This window comes from Ochotona princeps, chromosome 6 (assembly GCF_030435755.1).
Source record: "Ochotona princeps isolate mOchPri1 chromosome 6, mOchPri1.hap1, whole genome shotgun sequence".
NCBI classification, from domain to species: domain Eukaryota; kingdom Metazoa; phylum Chordata; class Mammalia; order Lagomorpha; family Ochotonidae; genus Ochotona; species Ochotona princeps.
In genome coordinates, this window is record NC_080837.1 from 73189992 (window position 1) to 73207378 (window position 17387).

The following is a 17387-nucleotide window of genomic DNA, read 5'->3' on the forward strand; positions in this document are numbered from 1 at the left end:
AGGCCTTGGGTCGTCCTTGACTGCTTTCCCAGGCCACAAGCAGGGAGCTGGATGGGAAGCGGGGCCACCGGGACTAGAACTGGTACCCACATAGGATCCTCGTGCGTGCAAGGCAAGGGCTTTAGCCGCTACGCCATCACGCCGGGCCCAGGGCATGGTTTTTAAAAGCTTCTTTTTCTGGTTCACTCCCCAAATGCCTGCCATAGTCAGTGCTGGAAGAGCCCAAAGCCAGGAGCCGAGAATGCCACCCGGGTGTCCCGTGTGGCTGGCAGGACCCCAAGCACTTGAGCCATTACCTGCCGTCTCCCAGGGTGTGCCAGCTGATACTGACACCCAGGGCTCCTGGCGTCCCAAGCCCCCTCTTCCCCTTGCACCAAATGCCCTCTGCAGTGCATCATGCATTCTAAGGCCAGGTCATAAGACTTTCAGAAGTACCCTGGTCTATTTGAACCTTTTCAACAATGCCATTGGGAGAACCCTTCACAGCACGGCTGAATCATCCCTTTAGTCATTCCCATGTTCACAGCCACTTAGGTGGGTTGGAATTCGTTTTTTTCCTATTATAGACAAGATTGAAACAAACGAGTTCCCACATGCTTTTTTTGTGCACAAATGTCAGTGTTCTGATAGGATACAGACCTGTGCGGGAAGAATTAATGCACATGAGACAAGCACAAGGGTGCCTGGGCCAAGCAACACGCTTTAACAATACGATTATCCCTTGGGGTTGGCCTTGTCCACAGACAGCGGCAGTTTTCCTTTAACATCCTCAGGGACATGAACTCGAAGTATCCAAGAGTCCTGCTACAATGTATTCTACTTCCTCAACCTTCCGTGACAGGAGAAAGTTGCAAACATTTTCAGTCACGGAATTATTTTCCCAAAATGTCTGTTTCGTTACATTTTTAAAACCTTAATTTGCTCACGGTGCACTGCCGCCTGGTCTCTGCGTGCACACTGGCCGCGCTTCCGCAGAGCGGACGGGGGCGAGCCAGGTTGTATGCCCAGGAGGGTCACACGCGAGGGGCGCAGGCACCCCTCATCCGTGCCTCTCACCTGTTACAATTCATGTCACAAGTTTAGGGCGTGCTTCTTGTCTGTCTCTAATCGCTCCCCTGGGCTGACGTGCAGCTGTCCACCTGCTGGTCCCACTTGACCCCCAGTTCTCCAGGCTGGGGAGAGGAAAGGGGGTTAGAAAAGAGGTACAGGACACCTGTTCGCTGGCCTCCCAGGGGCAAGGCCTGGATAAACTGGATTCCCTCGGCAAGTCACCGAGTTTCCACTGCCAACCTCCTGCTCTCACAGTTGAAAGTATCTTAACTTCTCCTCCATCTGCTACCTTGAGTTTGCTTCATGTAAACCGCTTTCCCACCGCACCCCACCCCACTCATCCCCAGGTCCCGGGTCAAGGTCCAAGTTCACCACCTTGCAGCTCCGGAAAAGCATTTTCAGGTGGCCAGGCCCGGAGCCGGTGGCGTGTGCTGGGCAGGGAAGGGAAGGCCCGCCTGGGCCCCGGCACGGCGAGCTCGGCGAGGACGCACCGGAGAGACGCGCGGGTCTGGGGAGCCGCAGGCCCCGAACCCCCGCCCTCGGGGCCCCGCGGGCGGCCACCTCCGTCCCCGCCCCTTGCGCAGGTCACCCCGCCGCCCGCCCCTTTCCCTCGGCCCGGCAGCCGGCAGGCAGGGAAGTGTCGTAAAGCCAGGCCCAGGAAACTTTACCCGGGGTAACAGCCGAGGCGCTTTACGGCGGCGGCGGAGTGGGAGCGCGGCGGTGGCTGAGCGGCGGCGGCGGCGGCGGCGGCGGGGACCGGTGCGGGGTGAGCGGGGCGCAGGGCCCGGGCAGGGGCCGCGGTGACAGGGCGGGCGGCGGGGCGCGGGCGGCGCCGAGGGGCCGCGGGCTGTGCGCGAGCGCGCGCGCGCGTGGGAGTGAGTGTGTGGCTGGGGGCTGGGGGGTGGCGGGCGGGCGGCATCGGGGCGGCCGGGGGGCGCAGCGCCGGGAAGACGGTTCGTGCCTTTGTCTCCCACCCCCCCTCGCCCCGCCGCGCGCACACGGCCCGGCGCCGTTCCTCCCACATCCCCGCCGGCGCCCCGCGATGGGCCGGCAGCGTCTCACACGGCCTTCCCTCCCTCCCCTCCTCCTCGTAGGATGGCGGAGGTACCGCCTGGGCCTAGCAGCCTCCTCCCACCTCCGGCACCGCCGGCCCCGGCGGCGGCCGAGCCCCGCTGCCCCTTCCCGGCGGGGGCCGCCCTGGCCTGCTGCAGCGACGACGAGGACGACGACGAGGAGCGCGAGGCGGCGGCCCAGGGGCGGCCGTGCGTCCGCTGCCCTCCGCCGCAGCCCCAGCCGCAGCCGCAGCAGCAGCAGCAGCTCAACGGATTGATCAGCCCCGAACTGCGACACCTCCGGGCGGCCGCCTCCCTCAAGAGCAAGGTCCTGACGAACGCGGCCGGCCCCGACGGGGACCCCCGAGCGACTGCCACGGACGAGGGGTCCCCTCCGCCGGCGCACCCCCACGAGGCCAGAACTGCGCTCCCCAGCCCGGCCCTGGAAGCGGCGGCGGCGGCGCGCAATGGACTGGCCGAGGGCGCAGGGCGGCAGCAGCAGCAGCAGCAGCAGCGGCAGGAAGAGGACAACGATGACCAGGAGGAGCAGGTGCGGCTGCTGTCCGCGTCCCTAAGCGCCGGCTGCAGTGTAAGGAGCCCCTCGGGCAGGGAGGTGGAGCCCGGCGAGGATCGGACGATACGCTACGTCCGATACGAGTCCGAGCTGCAGATGCCCGACATTATGAGACTGATCACCAAAGATCTGTCCGAACCCTACTCCATTTATACCTATAGATATTTTATCCACAATTGGCCACAGCTGTGCTTCTTGGTAAGTGCGTGTGCAGGGCCAAGGGGGTTGACCCCTTGCACGAGAGGCAGGCGGTTGCGGGGCAGGTGGGGTGCAGGGTCCCCTCCCGCAGACGCAGGCGGCAGAGCGGTGTCTCTGTGCGAGGTGACCGCGGTTCCGGGCCGGTCAGTGCAGGTGCTGGGAAGGGGCGCCCCCTCCGCCGCGTCCCGCCTGCGCGTTGCGGGTTTACGCGGGGCGGGGCGGGGCGGGGGTCTCGGGTCCCAGCACCTGAGCCGCCTGGAATTGCCCTGCGAGCGCTCTGCAGGCCTGTGGTTTGATCCCGGTTCTGGGCGGGGGCAGCCTTATTACTTCTTGTCCCATCAGCAGTGTGTGAGCATGCACGTGTTTGCTTGAGCACTGTCAGTGCGCTTCTGGGGCCACCTCGGGGAACTGAGTGTTGCACACACGCTCTCGGCTCGTAGAGACAGTTGCCCCTTTCCTGGGCAGGAGTGGCCGCGGTGGTGGCCAGCCTGCCCTCTCCCGCTCCGCTGTTGACACTCGTGGGCACTGAAAGGCGTGTAGGAAACCTGTGTGGAATTGTTGCTACTCTTTCTTTTTTCCTTTTCTTTGTTTTAAAGAGAATGGCTATAGATAGTCCTAAAAACTGGCAACACTGGCCTGTGTTGCAATGATTTTTTTTTTCACTTTGATGAAAGCGAAAGACTTGGCTATTGGACAAGCTAATACAATGCAAGTTATTTCTTCATAGTAATATTGGCCGAGCTTCAGTCTGTGAAACTCAAACATCGACCGCAGGTATATGCTTGTTAGCATGAACTCACAAGCGTATTGGTTTCATTTGAGTTTTTCAGATTGGTTTCATTTGAGTTTTACTAAAGATGCCATTTTATGATATGTGAAGGGCAAAGTCACCACTGTAATTTATTGTTGGAGCGTGGGTTTGGTTTCACATAGTAATTCCCAAAAGTGTGTTTTGACAGTACTTTAAAAATCTGTCTCATTTTATAGCTTGGTGGTAATTTGGAAGTAGAATGTGGGTACTGTAGTTAGTGGTAGTTCCACTGTTTTCTGTGTTAACTTTACTCAAACTTCAGTTTAATGCCTTTGTTTCAACTAGGTATTATTCCGTGTTCTAAAAAATTGTTAGGATTCTAAACATTGTATCAAAATGGGAGTTCTGTGTTCATGTCAGTGAATATAGAAAGATAATTTATAGCTCCATTACAAATGTCACTAAATGCTGGAAATTGTGGATTGCTTTAATTGTACCAAGAGCCCAGCAAAGCATATAATCGAATCACATTTTAAATTGAAATAGATGTTTTTCTCTCAATTCTAGAAAGTAGTTGCGTTTTCATGGTGTTTAGGCAGCTTTTAGGGCCTGGCGTCACATGGGCCCTTCTTGGCCTGTCTGCTGTTTGAGACTGATAAGCTCGATGTCAGGCCGCTCTACTCTGGATGATTAGCTTTTTATAGCCAAAGTTTAACATTGAATCCTGCGCATCTGGGAATGCAGCGACCCCCCCACCCCTCCCACGGGCCTCTGCAAGATGTCCTTGTGCGAGAATCAATCGAGATTCTTTATTGCGCAATAAAACCTTAGTTTGAAACAATCAGGCCATTTAGAACTAAGGCCTTTGTGTTGGCATGTTTTTAAATGTGAATTTCATGTAAGAATCAGGTTTTTGAAAAATCGAATTCTTAATGTTTATACAGTCATAACGTTTTGCAACGTTTTGCTTTTTTTTTTTTTTTAATGTACAAGCCATTTACAGATTGGAGCGACTCAGAGCATTTGAGAGTCCTCCAGATGGCAGGCAGGGAGGCGCCGCTCAAACCAAGGGCTCCTGGTTTGAGGTCTCTCTTCATCAGGATAATTATGATAACAAGAACCTGAAAAATGGCATTCCCTTCACGTGTGTAACGCAGGCCACTGTGTGGCAGCCAGCTGTCCTCACCAAGGAGGGGTTTTCCTTACAAACGTCTTTTTTAAGAGCTTGGAAACCTCTGAGAACCTGTCTGGTTTCTTTGGGGAACCTGTGGGGTTGAACCGTAGAAAACTACAAACACTTGCTTGACAAAGTGTGACGCTTCCTGTCTGAGCGTTGCAGTGGATGTAAAAGCAGAGGGTGGTCGAAATGTGAGGCGCTGTCTTCCCTGCTTGTAGCCACTGCCACCTCTTTGCAAGTTGTAGCCTTTCCAGGTGTGAATGCCTTTTTGACCTTCTTAAGCTTATTTCAGCAATATAACACAGTACTTCCGTTTGTTCTAAGTTTAACTTCCCAGCTTCCTCCAGTTTTCTGTTTGTAGTGTTCTGTATTTGGGAATCTATTTCACACAGTTTCTGTGTTTCACGCTCTGTAGGCTGACGAGCCGTTGGTCCTGTGAAGGTAAGTCGTAATCTTGCTGGTGATTTTTCAGTTCACGTCCTGGGAAAAGGCCGCATTTAACAGGATGAGCCTCACGTCCCTGTGGAAGCTTGGATTTTGGATATCTGACAGGCACTTTACTGGTTCTTGTAAATTACATTCGTCAGCATTTTATCAAGAAAAAAGACAGTACTGGCCTTCCTCGCTGCAACAGGTGCTTCATTTATTGGGCTTTTTAAAAAAATTATTTTATCAGAAAGGCAGATTTTATAGAGAAAGGAAGAGGCAGAGATATATTCCACTGCTGGTTCACTTCCCAAATGGCTCCAACAGCCAGAGCTGAGCTGATCTGATGCTGGGAGCCTCTTCCGGGTCTCCCAGGCGGGTTCAGGGTCCCAAGGCTTTGAGCCATCTTCCACTGCCTTTGCAGGCCACACGCACAGAGCTGAATTGGAACCAGCGCACATATAGTGTGCTGGCACTGCAAGGCGGAGAGTAGCCAGTTGAGCTATTGTGCTGGCCCTGGGCCTTCATTTTTAGATGATGTCTACTTTTTGATATTTGCTCCTAAAGATTGGCAAAACTAATTTAAAACTAGTTATTATTACTTTCAGAGCCAACGGACAAAGGTTTGCCTGAAAACTTTTTCAGTCTGAAATTTGTGTCCAGCTGCATTGTGCTTGGTGGTTTTCCTCTCGGGGTGGCGTTATTAATCTGGAAGCATAGTTGGCCTGGGCTTTGGTGTCTGCGTCTAGGTCTTGTTTTGCACAAGCCCAGCATGGGAAATCAGGCCAACAATTTTCTGCTTATTTTAAATGTACCCTTTGGCCTATGATGAGTCTCCGTATGGTGTGCCATATATGTACACATGTATACGCCCCCATGCATGTATTAAGTGAATTTTCAAATCAGAACAGGCTGTAGGAATTTGTCAATCAGAAATGTTAAGCAGAAATTATGTCTTCAAAATAATTTTTTAAGAAGATTGGTTTATTGAGAAGGCAGAAAACAAACAGTTTTAGGGGCTTATTGACCCAAAGTAGTTTGGTAATGTTTGATAAAAGAGAAATTAATTAGCCTGGCTTGTAGAATTTATAATCTCTTCCAACCTCTCTTCTCATGACCTAGTTTAGATCTGCGTAAAATGGATCTGAATGATCTTGCCTGAAAGATTTCTCCACAGTTTTTTTTTTTTTAGAACATTTTACTCATTTTGCAGTTTAAATATTAAGTTAACTGGGACTTCTACTTTTTCTAATCCATTCCTAGTTTTTATTGTTGAAATAGTTTCTTTTGAAAAGCTAATTCACAGCAAGCAAGCACTGCTTTGCTGACACGTTTAACAGTTGGGGAGAATTGCGTCGTTCATATAGGCCATAGCACTGTGTTGTAGAACTCTAGAAAAACATTTTCAGTGACGACACTGGGCACCTTAATGAAATGGGATGATTAGCATGTATCCTATAGCCTTTTAACCCTCTGGAAGGCTTGCTTTATTTATTTATTTATTTATTTATTTATTTATATTAAAATAGCTCTGTAAATCATCAGAGTATGTCTTTAAAGCTCTGGTGTATGACCCATACACCTCAGTAACCCCTGGAGTAACACCTGCTACTCCGTTCCCTGGAAAATGTTTATATATGCTTCTGGCTCAATTTGAACTGCCATTCAAGTATCAACTGTTACATCTGCCTTCCACTAAAGCTTCATTATATTAAATTTAAAAGTACAGTACTAATGGACAAGTTTAACATTATTTCGTTATGTTCTCGTGAATCAGTATTTTCCTTGAAACTTTTTTTTTTCATGTATTCTCCTTCCCCTCCCCCCCGACTACCTTAGGTACATCTTTATTGTAAATGGTTATGACTGTTAAGTATCTTGCGTGTGGTTTTATCAGGGACTGGAATGTTTCTGTGTGGAAAAGGTTCTGTTTTTTTCCCTGTGGGCTTTAATAGCTGCAAGAAACCAGTGTTGTAGGAACTGAGGAATTGTAAAGCCAGAGCATGTGAGAAATTCTGGATGCAGATTTCTGAAGCTGCTGTGATCGCCCTTTTGCTGGAGTCATCATCTCCTCATGCTCAGGAATGCAGCACGTGGTTGATTGCTGTGCTCACCGGGCGATTGTGTAGCACCTGCTGAACTCAACTCTTCCCAACTGTCTGTTTATCTTTAAGGCCGTGGTGGGGGAGGAGTGTGTAGGCGCCATCGTTTGCAAGTTGGATATGCACAAAAAGATGTTCCGCAGAGGTTACATAGCCATGTTAGCTGTGGATTCCAAGTACAGAAGGAATGGCATCGGTAAGAGACTCACTGTTTAACTGAAAGCATACAGTTTCATTTTTGTGTTTTGAAACAAAAGACTTCTGTGTCAATATGTGGAAATGGATTTGGAGCTAAAGGAAGAAAGGTAAGATTTTATAATTCAAATATTTCTGAAAAGTGTGAAAATGGCACTTATCCGTGTTCTTTTAATCACATTCCAGCTGCTTTGTGTTGCTAAGTACGGAGCCCAGCCCCGAGGCGGCTGTCTGGGTGTGGATGAAGTGGACCTCGGCCAAGCCAAAATGAAGGAGAAATTGCCATGACCTAGTGCCAGCCATTAGGCATTGTGTTATAATTCAGGGACAACTAGGAGAGTGGAATTGTTTCCTGCAATTCCTGGACTCCTCTGTTTTGACTTTCCTAGTATAGTGGGCTCATCTTATGCTCATGGTTTTCAATAGAATCAGTTGGGTGATATAAAAACATGCCTTGGCCCTTGTTGGTCCTGTCAGTGGGAGGGCTGAAGCTTTCCCAGGGGAGTATGGTTAAGAACCACAGTCCCACGGCTCACAGGGAGGACCAGGAAGACAGACACTTGTCTGAACAGATCAGATTCTGGAATGTACTTCAGTGTTCCTGCATTAATACTAGATGTCTATTCCAGTGTTTAATTGTTAGCACTTCGATTACTTGCAGCTTTTTTTTTTTTTTTTAACATTTATTTATTTTTATTGCAAAGTCAGATATACAGAGAGGAGGAGAGACAGAAAGATCCTCCATCTGATGATTCATTCCCCAAGTGACTACAACGGCTGGAGCTGAGCCAATCCGAAGGCAGGAGCCAGGAGCTCCTCCAGGTCTCCCATGCAGGTGCAGGGTCCCAAGGCTTTGGGCTGTCCCCTACTGCTGTCCCAGGGTACAAGCAGGGAGCTGCATGGGAAGTGGGGCTGCCAGGACCAGAACTGGTGCCCATGTGGGACCCCGGCGTGCTCAAGACGAGGACCTTAGCCGCTAGGCCACCGTATCAGGCCCAGTTACTCATGGCTTTTAAAAAACGAATTAGAAGCGTTATTCTCCAACGTAAGGCTGTTTGACGTAATGTTACATGTCATGGGATGTTATGAATAGATTTACTTAAACATGTTAGGTTTACCAACTTTTCTCATGGTCTTGTAACTTGCCACTAAGGATTTATTTTATTTATGTATTTAGAGGGATCTTCTATTGCCTGCTGCACGACTCCCAAGATGGCTGCAGTGGCCAGCGCTGGGCCAGCCCAGGGCGGGGAGCTTCGTCTGGGTCTCACATGGTGGCCAGGCCCCAAACAGCTGACCCATTCTTTGCTGCTTTTCCCAAGTCATTAACAGGGAACTGGATTGGAAGTGTAGCAGCCAGGACACAACCTGGCATCCCGGTGGGAAGCAAGCATTGCAGGCAGCAGGTTTACTTGCCACATCATAGTGCCAGCTGTGAACTTTCCACCAGGAATGTCCGTGGATTTGGTTTGTCTCCCAGACCAGGCTGGAGGCTTTGGTGCATTAAAAAGAGCTGATGATGGCTCATGTGAAGTGCTAAGCTGGCTCGGAGTGTAGGACCCAGGACTTGTAGGTTTGCAGCTTATGTACGCATGTGTACTTTCAAAATAGAATTTGGCTTGCTTCTTTTAAAATTAGATTAGGAAGTTCTCCCCTCCCCCTTAACTGCTCTTGTGTAACAGATACAAGCAGCCCAGAATTAGAAAGCATTTTATGGGACATTCACTGACATAATCCTGACATGGGAGTGCCAGCAGTCGTGCCCATGCTCATTAGAAGGCTCGCAGTGCCGAGCCAGGGCGTTGGACACGGTGGGCGCAGCCTGCCGCCGAGGCGTCTTGTCAAGCTCTTGTCCTTGGATTCGAGAGTTGTTTGGCAGGACTGGGCAGGGCATGCTCTGAGTTCTGCCCAGTCTCAGGGTCGCTCTGTCCATCTCAGCTCCTACCTTTCTCTGTCCTTTTTGTCCTCTCTTCAAACAGATTAGAACAGTCTCCTGCTTGGAGCGATTCATTTGTCCTGAGAAAAAGAAATGTATGAAGAGTAGGTCTTTCATTAGGAAAGTTAGATGGCAGCTGCAACTTCTCTGGGCTGTTCAGTTTCAGTTTGACCTTTTGCCATTTAATTTGAGATCATCTTTGAGAGGGAATCGAGAGAGAAACCAGCCTTTGTCATATCTGTGTTCATTGTGAATATCAACTTGGGTGTGTTTAAGAAATTATGTCTTCCTCTTATTAAAACTGCTCTCTGTATTCCAGGTACTAACTTGGTTAAGAAAGCTATTTATGCCATGGTTGAAGGAGACTGTGATGAGGTGAGTGAATGGTGACTGCTGGATGCTGGGCAGTGTTCCCCTGAGTGTTTGTCTAACTGTCCTGTAGTAATCCTTCAGACTCCACTGCAGACTGTTTGGACAAATGCAGCTTGTGGGGGAAATGATATTCTATTTACAAGCACATGAATTTTAACTTAAAACCAGTGGAGCTAAAAATTCTGAACAACGTAAAAGTAAAATCTTAAGTCATTTTCAGCCTACAATTGGTAGTTTGTTATCATTGTGAATGAATGATTATGTTGTAATAATTTGGGGAACAGTAATAAGAGGGAGGTGGCAGTTAAAGGGAAGGGGGAGGGGGAGTGAGGATCTGAGTCTGTATGGTGAAACAAAGCGACTCATAAGTTAAAAGAAGACAGATTTTGAGAAAAAAAAAGGCGCTTTTACAGACTGAACTGTCATTGGCTTACATGTTGTCCTTTATGTCTTACAACCTTTTTTCTTTTTCTCTCTTTTTAAACCTTGAGAAAGCTGCCAGCTCTTACACAAGACGTTTCACATTGAATGCTATGCATTGAAATACACATTTCACATTGAAACTATACAATAGTGCTAGGCCGGGGGGGCGCAGGGAGGAAGCGTGGAAGTGCAGATCTGTTACCTGCGAGCATCTTGAGCCTGTGAGGGCTGCTGGGCGGTGCGTTGGCTCGTGTCTTACAGGATTGTGTGTGAGAGCTGCTCACGAAGTGCGGTGATGTTTGGGAATATAACCATTTGCCGTCGTGTAGTGTGGGTGTCATTAACATCCCAGCAGTGGCTCGGGGGTCGCAGGGTGGCATTTCATTATCTTACGAGCAGTACAGATGACAGTTGTCATTATTGGGGGGCGGTCAGTATACCTTAGAGAGTTTTGAAAATACATGAAATTAGGGTAATTTTTTTCATAGATTTTGATAAGCAGTTTAGTGAATTTCAAAAGGTTTTTTTTTTTTTTAATTAAAGGCATTTATACAGTTAGTACACATGTAGTTTTGTTCACAGAATTTCCACCATTCTGGTGCTGTCTGGCTTTTTCTTTTTTTTTTTTCTTTTTGTTCACTAACTGATTTGAAAGGCTGAAAGTGAGAGTAAGAAAGAGAGTCTTGCGTGCACTATTTCACCCTCCAAATGGTCACGGCGGCCAGGACCAGGAGCCCTGGCACGGAGCGGTCATGCGTTGCTTCCCAGGAGCGTTTTAGCAGGTTGCTAGATGAGAAGCAGAGGGGTCAGGCCGCACACTGGCCCCCGGGGTGGGATGTGAGCCTCAGGTGTCCGCTGTCCGCAGCGCTCGACGCGTCCTCCGCCCGTCCTCTCTGCCGGCAGCTCCTGTGGCGCTGACGTAGGTCCTCCCATTTTGTAAGCACAAAGTAATGACCCTGCAAGAACTGTTTCTTCAATTTAGCAGTAGCTTTGAGAATGTCTTCATGTTAGTGTGCAAAGACTGAGTGCAGAGTGTTCAACAGGTTGCTTGTTCGCGCAAGCCTCCCTCCTGGCGGGCCAGCCGGCATGGTCATGGCGACGGCAGAAGGCTCGTAGACCGCTGGGTGGCACAGGGATGCTGCTCTGAGGTTGAAGAGAAGTCAGTTTACTCCAGACAGGTAGTACACACTGGGCAGGGTCTTAGGACTTCACAGCTCTTAATATCAAAAAGTACAAGTACAGTCAGCCAAGTCACTCACGTAGCTGCCAGCTGCAGTGTGCAGGGGAGAGCGGGGCTAGAATGTGGGTGAGTATAAGTTTTTTTTTTCTTTTTTTGATACATAAGTTTTATTATCTATGTATTTATTTGAAAGGCAGATTTTCAGAAGGGAAGGGAGAGAGGGAGACACAGAGATCTTCCCTCCTGATTTACTCCTGAAATGGCCGCAGCAGCCCTGGCTGGAGCGGAGCAGAGCAGGGAGGAGCCAGGACCCTTCGCTGACCTCCGTGTGAGGGGAGGGACCCGGCACTTGGGCATCTCCCGCCACTCTCAGGCTGTTAACCTGTCGGTCTCTTGGGACAATAGCCACACGGGCTTAGCTCAGCAAGGTGAGACGGCAGGCTTCACAGAAGTTGTGCAAGAGTACAGAGCAACCTTTGGAATGCTAGACCGTGTTCTGATGTGGAAGATGGAGCGATTTCTTGTGAACAGGGACTGTAATGTTGCTGCGGTTAAGCTCTTGCCGAGTTAACCTGGTCTTGCTTGCCTAGTTCCCCTGTGGGTTTTGTCTTAACTGGTCACATGTTTAAATGGTGTTGAAAGTTCTAAGGTATGATGCAGAGATGTTATTCTATTTTTTAATCTCAAGATTAAATCCTAAATCAGTGGTGTATTTCAGGATGGAAATACTCTTTTCATCCTGGGTCTAAAAACCTAATGCTGATTGTTTTTTTTTGGTACTTGTAAAATTACTTAAGCAAGGGTGAATATAGCTGGGTGAGCTTTCTTTGCTGTATGATTTTAAATAAATGGTTTTAGCAGTTTGACTAAAACAGCCTTTACAGATTTTAACCACATTGTTGGGATACCTTTTTCTTTTTTAAAAAAAACTTAAATGTGAAAATAGCCTTTGTATGTAATTTATTGTTCTGAGGGAAAGTTTGAAATTGCACTCCAGAATACAGTGGCCCATTATAAAACAATAAAAATGTAATTTTACTTTGAGTTGAGCCCAGCTTCCTGTCCTGCAGAAACTCGCGCCCCTGGAGCGTTGAGGTGCTGTCAACCTGTGCGGTTGGGTTACCCGGGGGTGGCCCGCTGCCAGGAGAATCAGCGGAGCGTCTCAGCGGAGCGTCTCACTTTAAGCAGAATTCAATTTTGACAGGCTTCTTTCAAACCAAGAAAAACCTTACCGTCTTTTGTTGTATTATGTAATACTGTTAGAGTAGCTTTCTAATAAATTTCCAGTATAAACCCAGGTTTCATTTTAATATGTTGATAAGAACAGAGTATTACAAAGAAGCTTTTTTCCTGCTTGAAGGTTATTAGTCTTTCTCCTGCTCCGTATTTACATATATATGTTTTAAAGGGTTTGTTTATGTGAAAAGCAGAATGACAGAAGGGAGGGAGCGACCCAGCTCTCATCACTGGTTTACTCGCCAAATGGCCGCCACGGTCATGGCTGGGCCAGGCTGCAGCCTGGAACCCGGAACCCCCCAGCTGTTCCTTGTGGATGGCAGGAGCCCGTGTGCTTGGGCCGTCTGTCTTCCATGATGCGCATTGGCAGGGGCCTGCTGCGGGAGCAGAGGCGGGGGGCTTGATTGCGGACTGTCTGATACGGCACGTGGCTAGGCCAGGAGCTGGCCTCACGCGCTCGTCACAGGGCCGATCCCTGGCATTTTCTGTTGCGTCAAGTAACACATGATTGCTTTGTGTCGAAAATCAGTGTGCCAGTAATCTTTGCATTTTAACTAATTTACCCTTTGTGTAATTTTTCTGTGTAATTGCTCTTTATTGATCTGGGATAATGCCATTAAGCCTGGATTCAACTCTTAATCACACTTCAAGTGTGTATTTATGTAGCTGTTGACTTCATGTGTGCTTTGAATATTTATTTTAATTTGCCAAACAGTAAATGAAGGTGGATTTGGACCCTCAGTCGGCCCATTTGCTTTGCTTTGTCCTTGCTCTACTTGTGACCTGAAGTTTCAAGAGTCTAGAACGTAGAAATAAGCATATCAACTTCTTGAGGTTATTGTGAAAATGATGTGGGAGTGACTTGCTCTCTGTTAGAGGGGTCGAGGTCCCGGTTACTGGCTGGGGAGCTGTGGAGCTGAGCTTCTGCGGCAGTGAGGCCACTGCCATTTCTCCACTGCTTAGACTATAGGAAACCTGAGCTGGGAAAGGCAGAGCAGCATACCTCAATTGTGCTTCGTTTCACTTACTCTGCCACTTCCGCTGAACTCCAGGCCCCTGAGTGGGTAACGCTGGCTCGCAGTGTTGATGATGCTCAAGGATGTAGGTTGAAAATCAGAAGAGAAATACAGCTAGAGTTATGTTTGTAAAAGTTGGGAGGATGAGCTAGGGACCGATTTTGGTGGGAATGAGAAAAACAGCATTCCAAAGTGTTAGTTCTTTATTTTCAGGGCTACCAGTTCAGTAATATTTGAAGAGAAAAAGAAACCCAAATGGAAGTTAATACTTTGTGTTCCTCAGTTAAGTTTTGATACCAATAATGTCTGGAGAAGTAGTTCTCAAAAAGGCAGCCTCCCAGCCACCACCCTGCAGTCTGTTCAGGTTCGGCTTCGGGGGCCAGTGCTGTGGCGTGCTGGGTAAAGCCACACACTGCAGTGCTGGTGTTCCGGAAGGACAGCTCGTACAGACCTGCTCACTGCCTCACCTCTGACCCAGCCCCTGCCAGTGCGCTGGGACAGCAGCAGGGGACGGCCCCAGCGCTGGGGACCCCACGCCCACGTGGGAGACCCGGAAGAGGGGCTTGGCCTGTCTGGCCCAGCTCCGTCCCTTGCAGCCGTTTGGGGAGTCACCTAGTGGATGGAAGCTCTGTCTCCCTCTTTCTATCGCTCTGCCTTTCAAGTGAATAAATAATTTAATGCAAATGCCATCACAAACCTCCAAAGAAAATTGGGGTAAGGCGTAGCAGTTTTTTTTGAATGATGTATTTATTTTTTATTGATAAGCCAGATTTACAGAGAGGAAGAGAGACAGAGAGGACGATCTTCTGTCTACTGGTTCACTCCCTAAGTGGCCACAGCGGCCAGAGCTGAGCTGATGCAAAGCCAGGAGCCAGGAGATTGTTCCATGTCTCCCATGTGGGTGTAAGGTCCCAAGGGCTACCAACCGGCACTTCTGGCTGTCCTCTACTGCTTTCCCAGGCTACAGGCAGAGAGATGGAAGGAAAGTGGAGCAGTCAGGATATGAACAGGCACCCATTTGGGATCTGGGCCCATGCAAGGTGAGCACTTTAGCCACTAGGCTACTGCACTGGGTCCCCAGCAGTTTGTTTTACTAAACCTTCAGCAGTGTGTTTGAATAGGGCGATTGTGATACACCCTGAAGTTTGAGTGTCTGGGTCTGGGTACAGCAGAATTTCTCTGCAGAAGGCAAAAGAATAATTAGTTGAGGCTTATGGAGCATCAGCAAGTCTGCCCTGAAATCAAGAAACAGCCACAAGTATCGTGTAAGCAGATGAGCATGCTGTGTTGTAATGGGACTCCTTAGAAAGCGTCCAAACAGGTGTACAGGACTGGAACTCAGTGTTTGCAGGCTGTGTTTGAGTCTAGATAAATGTGGCCGTTGTTTCTGTACTAAATGATGATATTTACTAAAATATAGGCATTGAAGATCGAGCTGAAAAATTTCAAGTTCTGGTTCATTTTTGGAAACCTTTTTGCTATTTTTTTTGTCATCTGTCTTCATGAAGTGATAATTCATCTTTGTTTTAGTAAAAAAACATTACTAAAAACTACAAACATCACAGTAATCAAAACAGAGGTTGGTCCCGCCTCCCTTGACCAACAGTAACTGGTTATCATTTTTACAGCTGCTTTTCTGGGTTCTTTCTGCTTATTAGTATGTTATAATTAATATTCATTATTTTCATTAAATGAGTATGCTTTCAAATTTGTTCTGCTTTGCTTGCTTTGTGAGGGCTTTTTAAATTATGAAATTGTAACAACTTTCTTTCATTTCTTTAAAGGTCGTTCTGGAAACAGAAATAACGAACAAGTCTGCTTTGAAACTTTATGAAAACCTTGGTTTTGTTCGAGATAAGCGGCTGTTCAGATACTATTTAAATGGAGTTGATGCACTGCGGCTTAAACTGTGGCTGCGTTGAGAAACTGACGTCCTGACACCACAGAGCGACTTCTCCCCGTGCAGGATCGACCTTTGCATGCAATGCAATTTGTGCGGAATTGCTTTGCAGGTGGATTTCGTAATTTCCATGCAGCTCTTCTCTGTCAGTGTCTCGTTGATTGTCGCACAATATTTGTTGCACTTTGGCATGGCGCATTTGTTCTGAATTAAAAAGAGTGTTTTAAACTTCAGAAGTTCTTTTGGTACCGAGGAGATGTGCCAGTTGGTAGCCAGGATTGATGTGTTCACTTGCAAAGTCCGCTGACGATGTGATTTTACACGATGATCGTTTTATTACAGAACCTGTAAGCGGAACATGGTTTTTGTTCTTAAGAAAAACCATCGTAGAGTGTGAAAGTCTCTATACTAACATTTCACACAAAGCCTACCATAGTTTTCTGAAGGGGGTGAGAGAAAAGCTTCAATTTTAATTCTCTTTGTTTGTTTGTTTTTCTCAATATTAAATTTTCCAGTCTTGAATATTGGTACCTCATTGATTAGTGAATGAGATAGACGTAGGGCGGGGCGTGTCTTGCGAGTGACGTCAGCAGCGAAGTCGCGTCTGTCCTGCCTGTGTAGATAGCCGTGTTTGTCTTCCTTTTACCTGCATGCTGCCCTTTTCTTTCAGGCCTTGACAGACGAACTTTTGTCTTTATTTAAATTCTAAAATTTGATAATAAATTATTTCAGATTTGTATAATTTGGATACCTTTTCCAGGTGAGTGGCAGAGTGGCTTACTTCACAAGTCCTTTCATTGCTATAAGAAGTTGAATCTACTTGGAAAACCTCTGAGGAATGGCTCCCAAGGGGATGAGGAAGTTGATGGAATTGCTGGGTTTTGGATGCACTTTTTTTATTTTTTTCAAAAAATTTTTTTTGAAAGTGAGGGGATTTTGGGAAAGCGATAGAAAATTAATGTAAATTGCTTTGATTTATTTAATCAGAATTATTGCAAAGCTGTGAAGAACAGCTTTTATAAAGTAGCTGGAATTTTTTTTTCCCCACTTGATTTGGATTCGCATAGCTTCCTTTTCTTAAAATACTTCATTTTTGGTTCTTAGTCTTAGAAATAAATTTCAAGTTGCGTTTTTATTAATTATAAGCTGCTTTATTTTCTTTTCACTTATTTGAGCAAATTCTTTGAGGAGCTTTGCCTTATTGCTCCAGAAAAACAAAAGGGGAAAATGAAAATCTTTTTTAGAGTGAGTTGTGTGGGTTTTCTCAACAGCCACCCGTGTGTATTAGCTTACATGTGTTGGCTAATCAGCGCAGTGTAACGAGGTTTAAAATCAGTTGCCTTCAATCGAGTCAGTACACCCGTGATAACTTATTTAACTGGAAAACCTAGGTACCCATAAGAAAACAAGATTTCTCTGTGGAAAATGTTTTTTAGGAATTGTGTTATTGTTTCCATTTTCATATTCTCTATTTCTGCTCCAGGATTTGGTTTGAATTTTATTTTATGGCTGTAATTACTGTATTTTTTTTTAACCCTACCTCCATTGACAGTTGATAAAGGCCCCTTTTCAGGAAAGTTTGTTGATTTTTTTTTTTTTTTTTTTTTGGTAAGAAAAGCTGCTCTTTGCTCAGTATAGTGTTTTGAAAAGGTGAACATGGTCAAATAATTTTACAAATAAAGATACACAATTTATATTTGATGAAAATAAAAATTTCCTGCTGGTGGGATCATTTGTAGTTTTTTTTTTTTTTTTTTGAAGAAAACTTTTCATTATTTTATTATTCTTGAAAGTTTATG

At 47.1% G+C, this 17387-nt stretch overlaps 1 protein-coding gene and 1 long non-coding RNA gene across 2 annotated transcripts in view; both read left to right on the forward strand.

Annotated features, from left to right (window-relative positions):
• The window catches only part of LOC131480593 (uncharacterized), a 128299-nt gene that overhangs the window by 109155 nt on the left and 1757 nt on the right, over window positions 1-17387 (forward strand). The window lies entirely within an intron of this gene.
• NAA30 (N-alpha-acetyltransferase 30, NatC catalytic subunit) lies at window positions 1650-17317 on the forward strand. The gene is made up of 5 exons (XM_058666493.1): window positions 1650-1816; window positions 2145-2874; window positions 7403-7526; window positions 9781-9836; window positions 15473-17317. The coding sequence occupies exons 2-5, from the start codon at window positions 2146-2148 to the stop codon at window positions 15608-15610; spliced, it is 1047 nt and encodes a 348-aa protein (XP_058522476.1). The 5' UTR covers window positions 1650-1816; window position 2145; the 3' UTR covers window positions 15611-17317.

Bases quoted from the DNA above. Each gene is read 5' to 3' on its own strand.
- NAA30 (XM_058666493.1), top strand. From the start codon at position 2,146: ATGGCGGAGGTACCGCCTGGGCCTAGCAGCCTCCTCCCACCTCCGGCA. The intron at 2,875-7,402 runs GTAAGTGCGTGT...TTTATCTTTAAG, and splicing joins GGCCACAGCTGTGCTTCTTG to GCCGTGGTGGGGGAGGAGTG. The intron at 7,527-9,780 runs GTAAGAGACTCA...TCTGTATTCCAG, and splicing joins GTACAGAAGGAATGGCATCG to GTACTAACTTGGTTAAGAAA.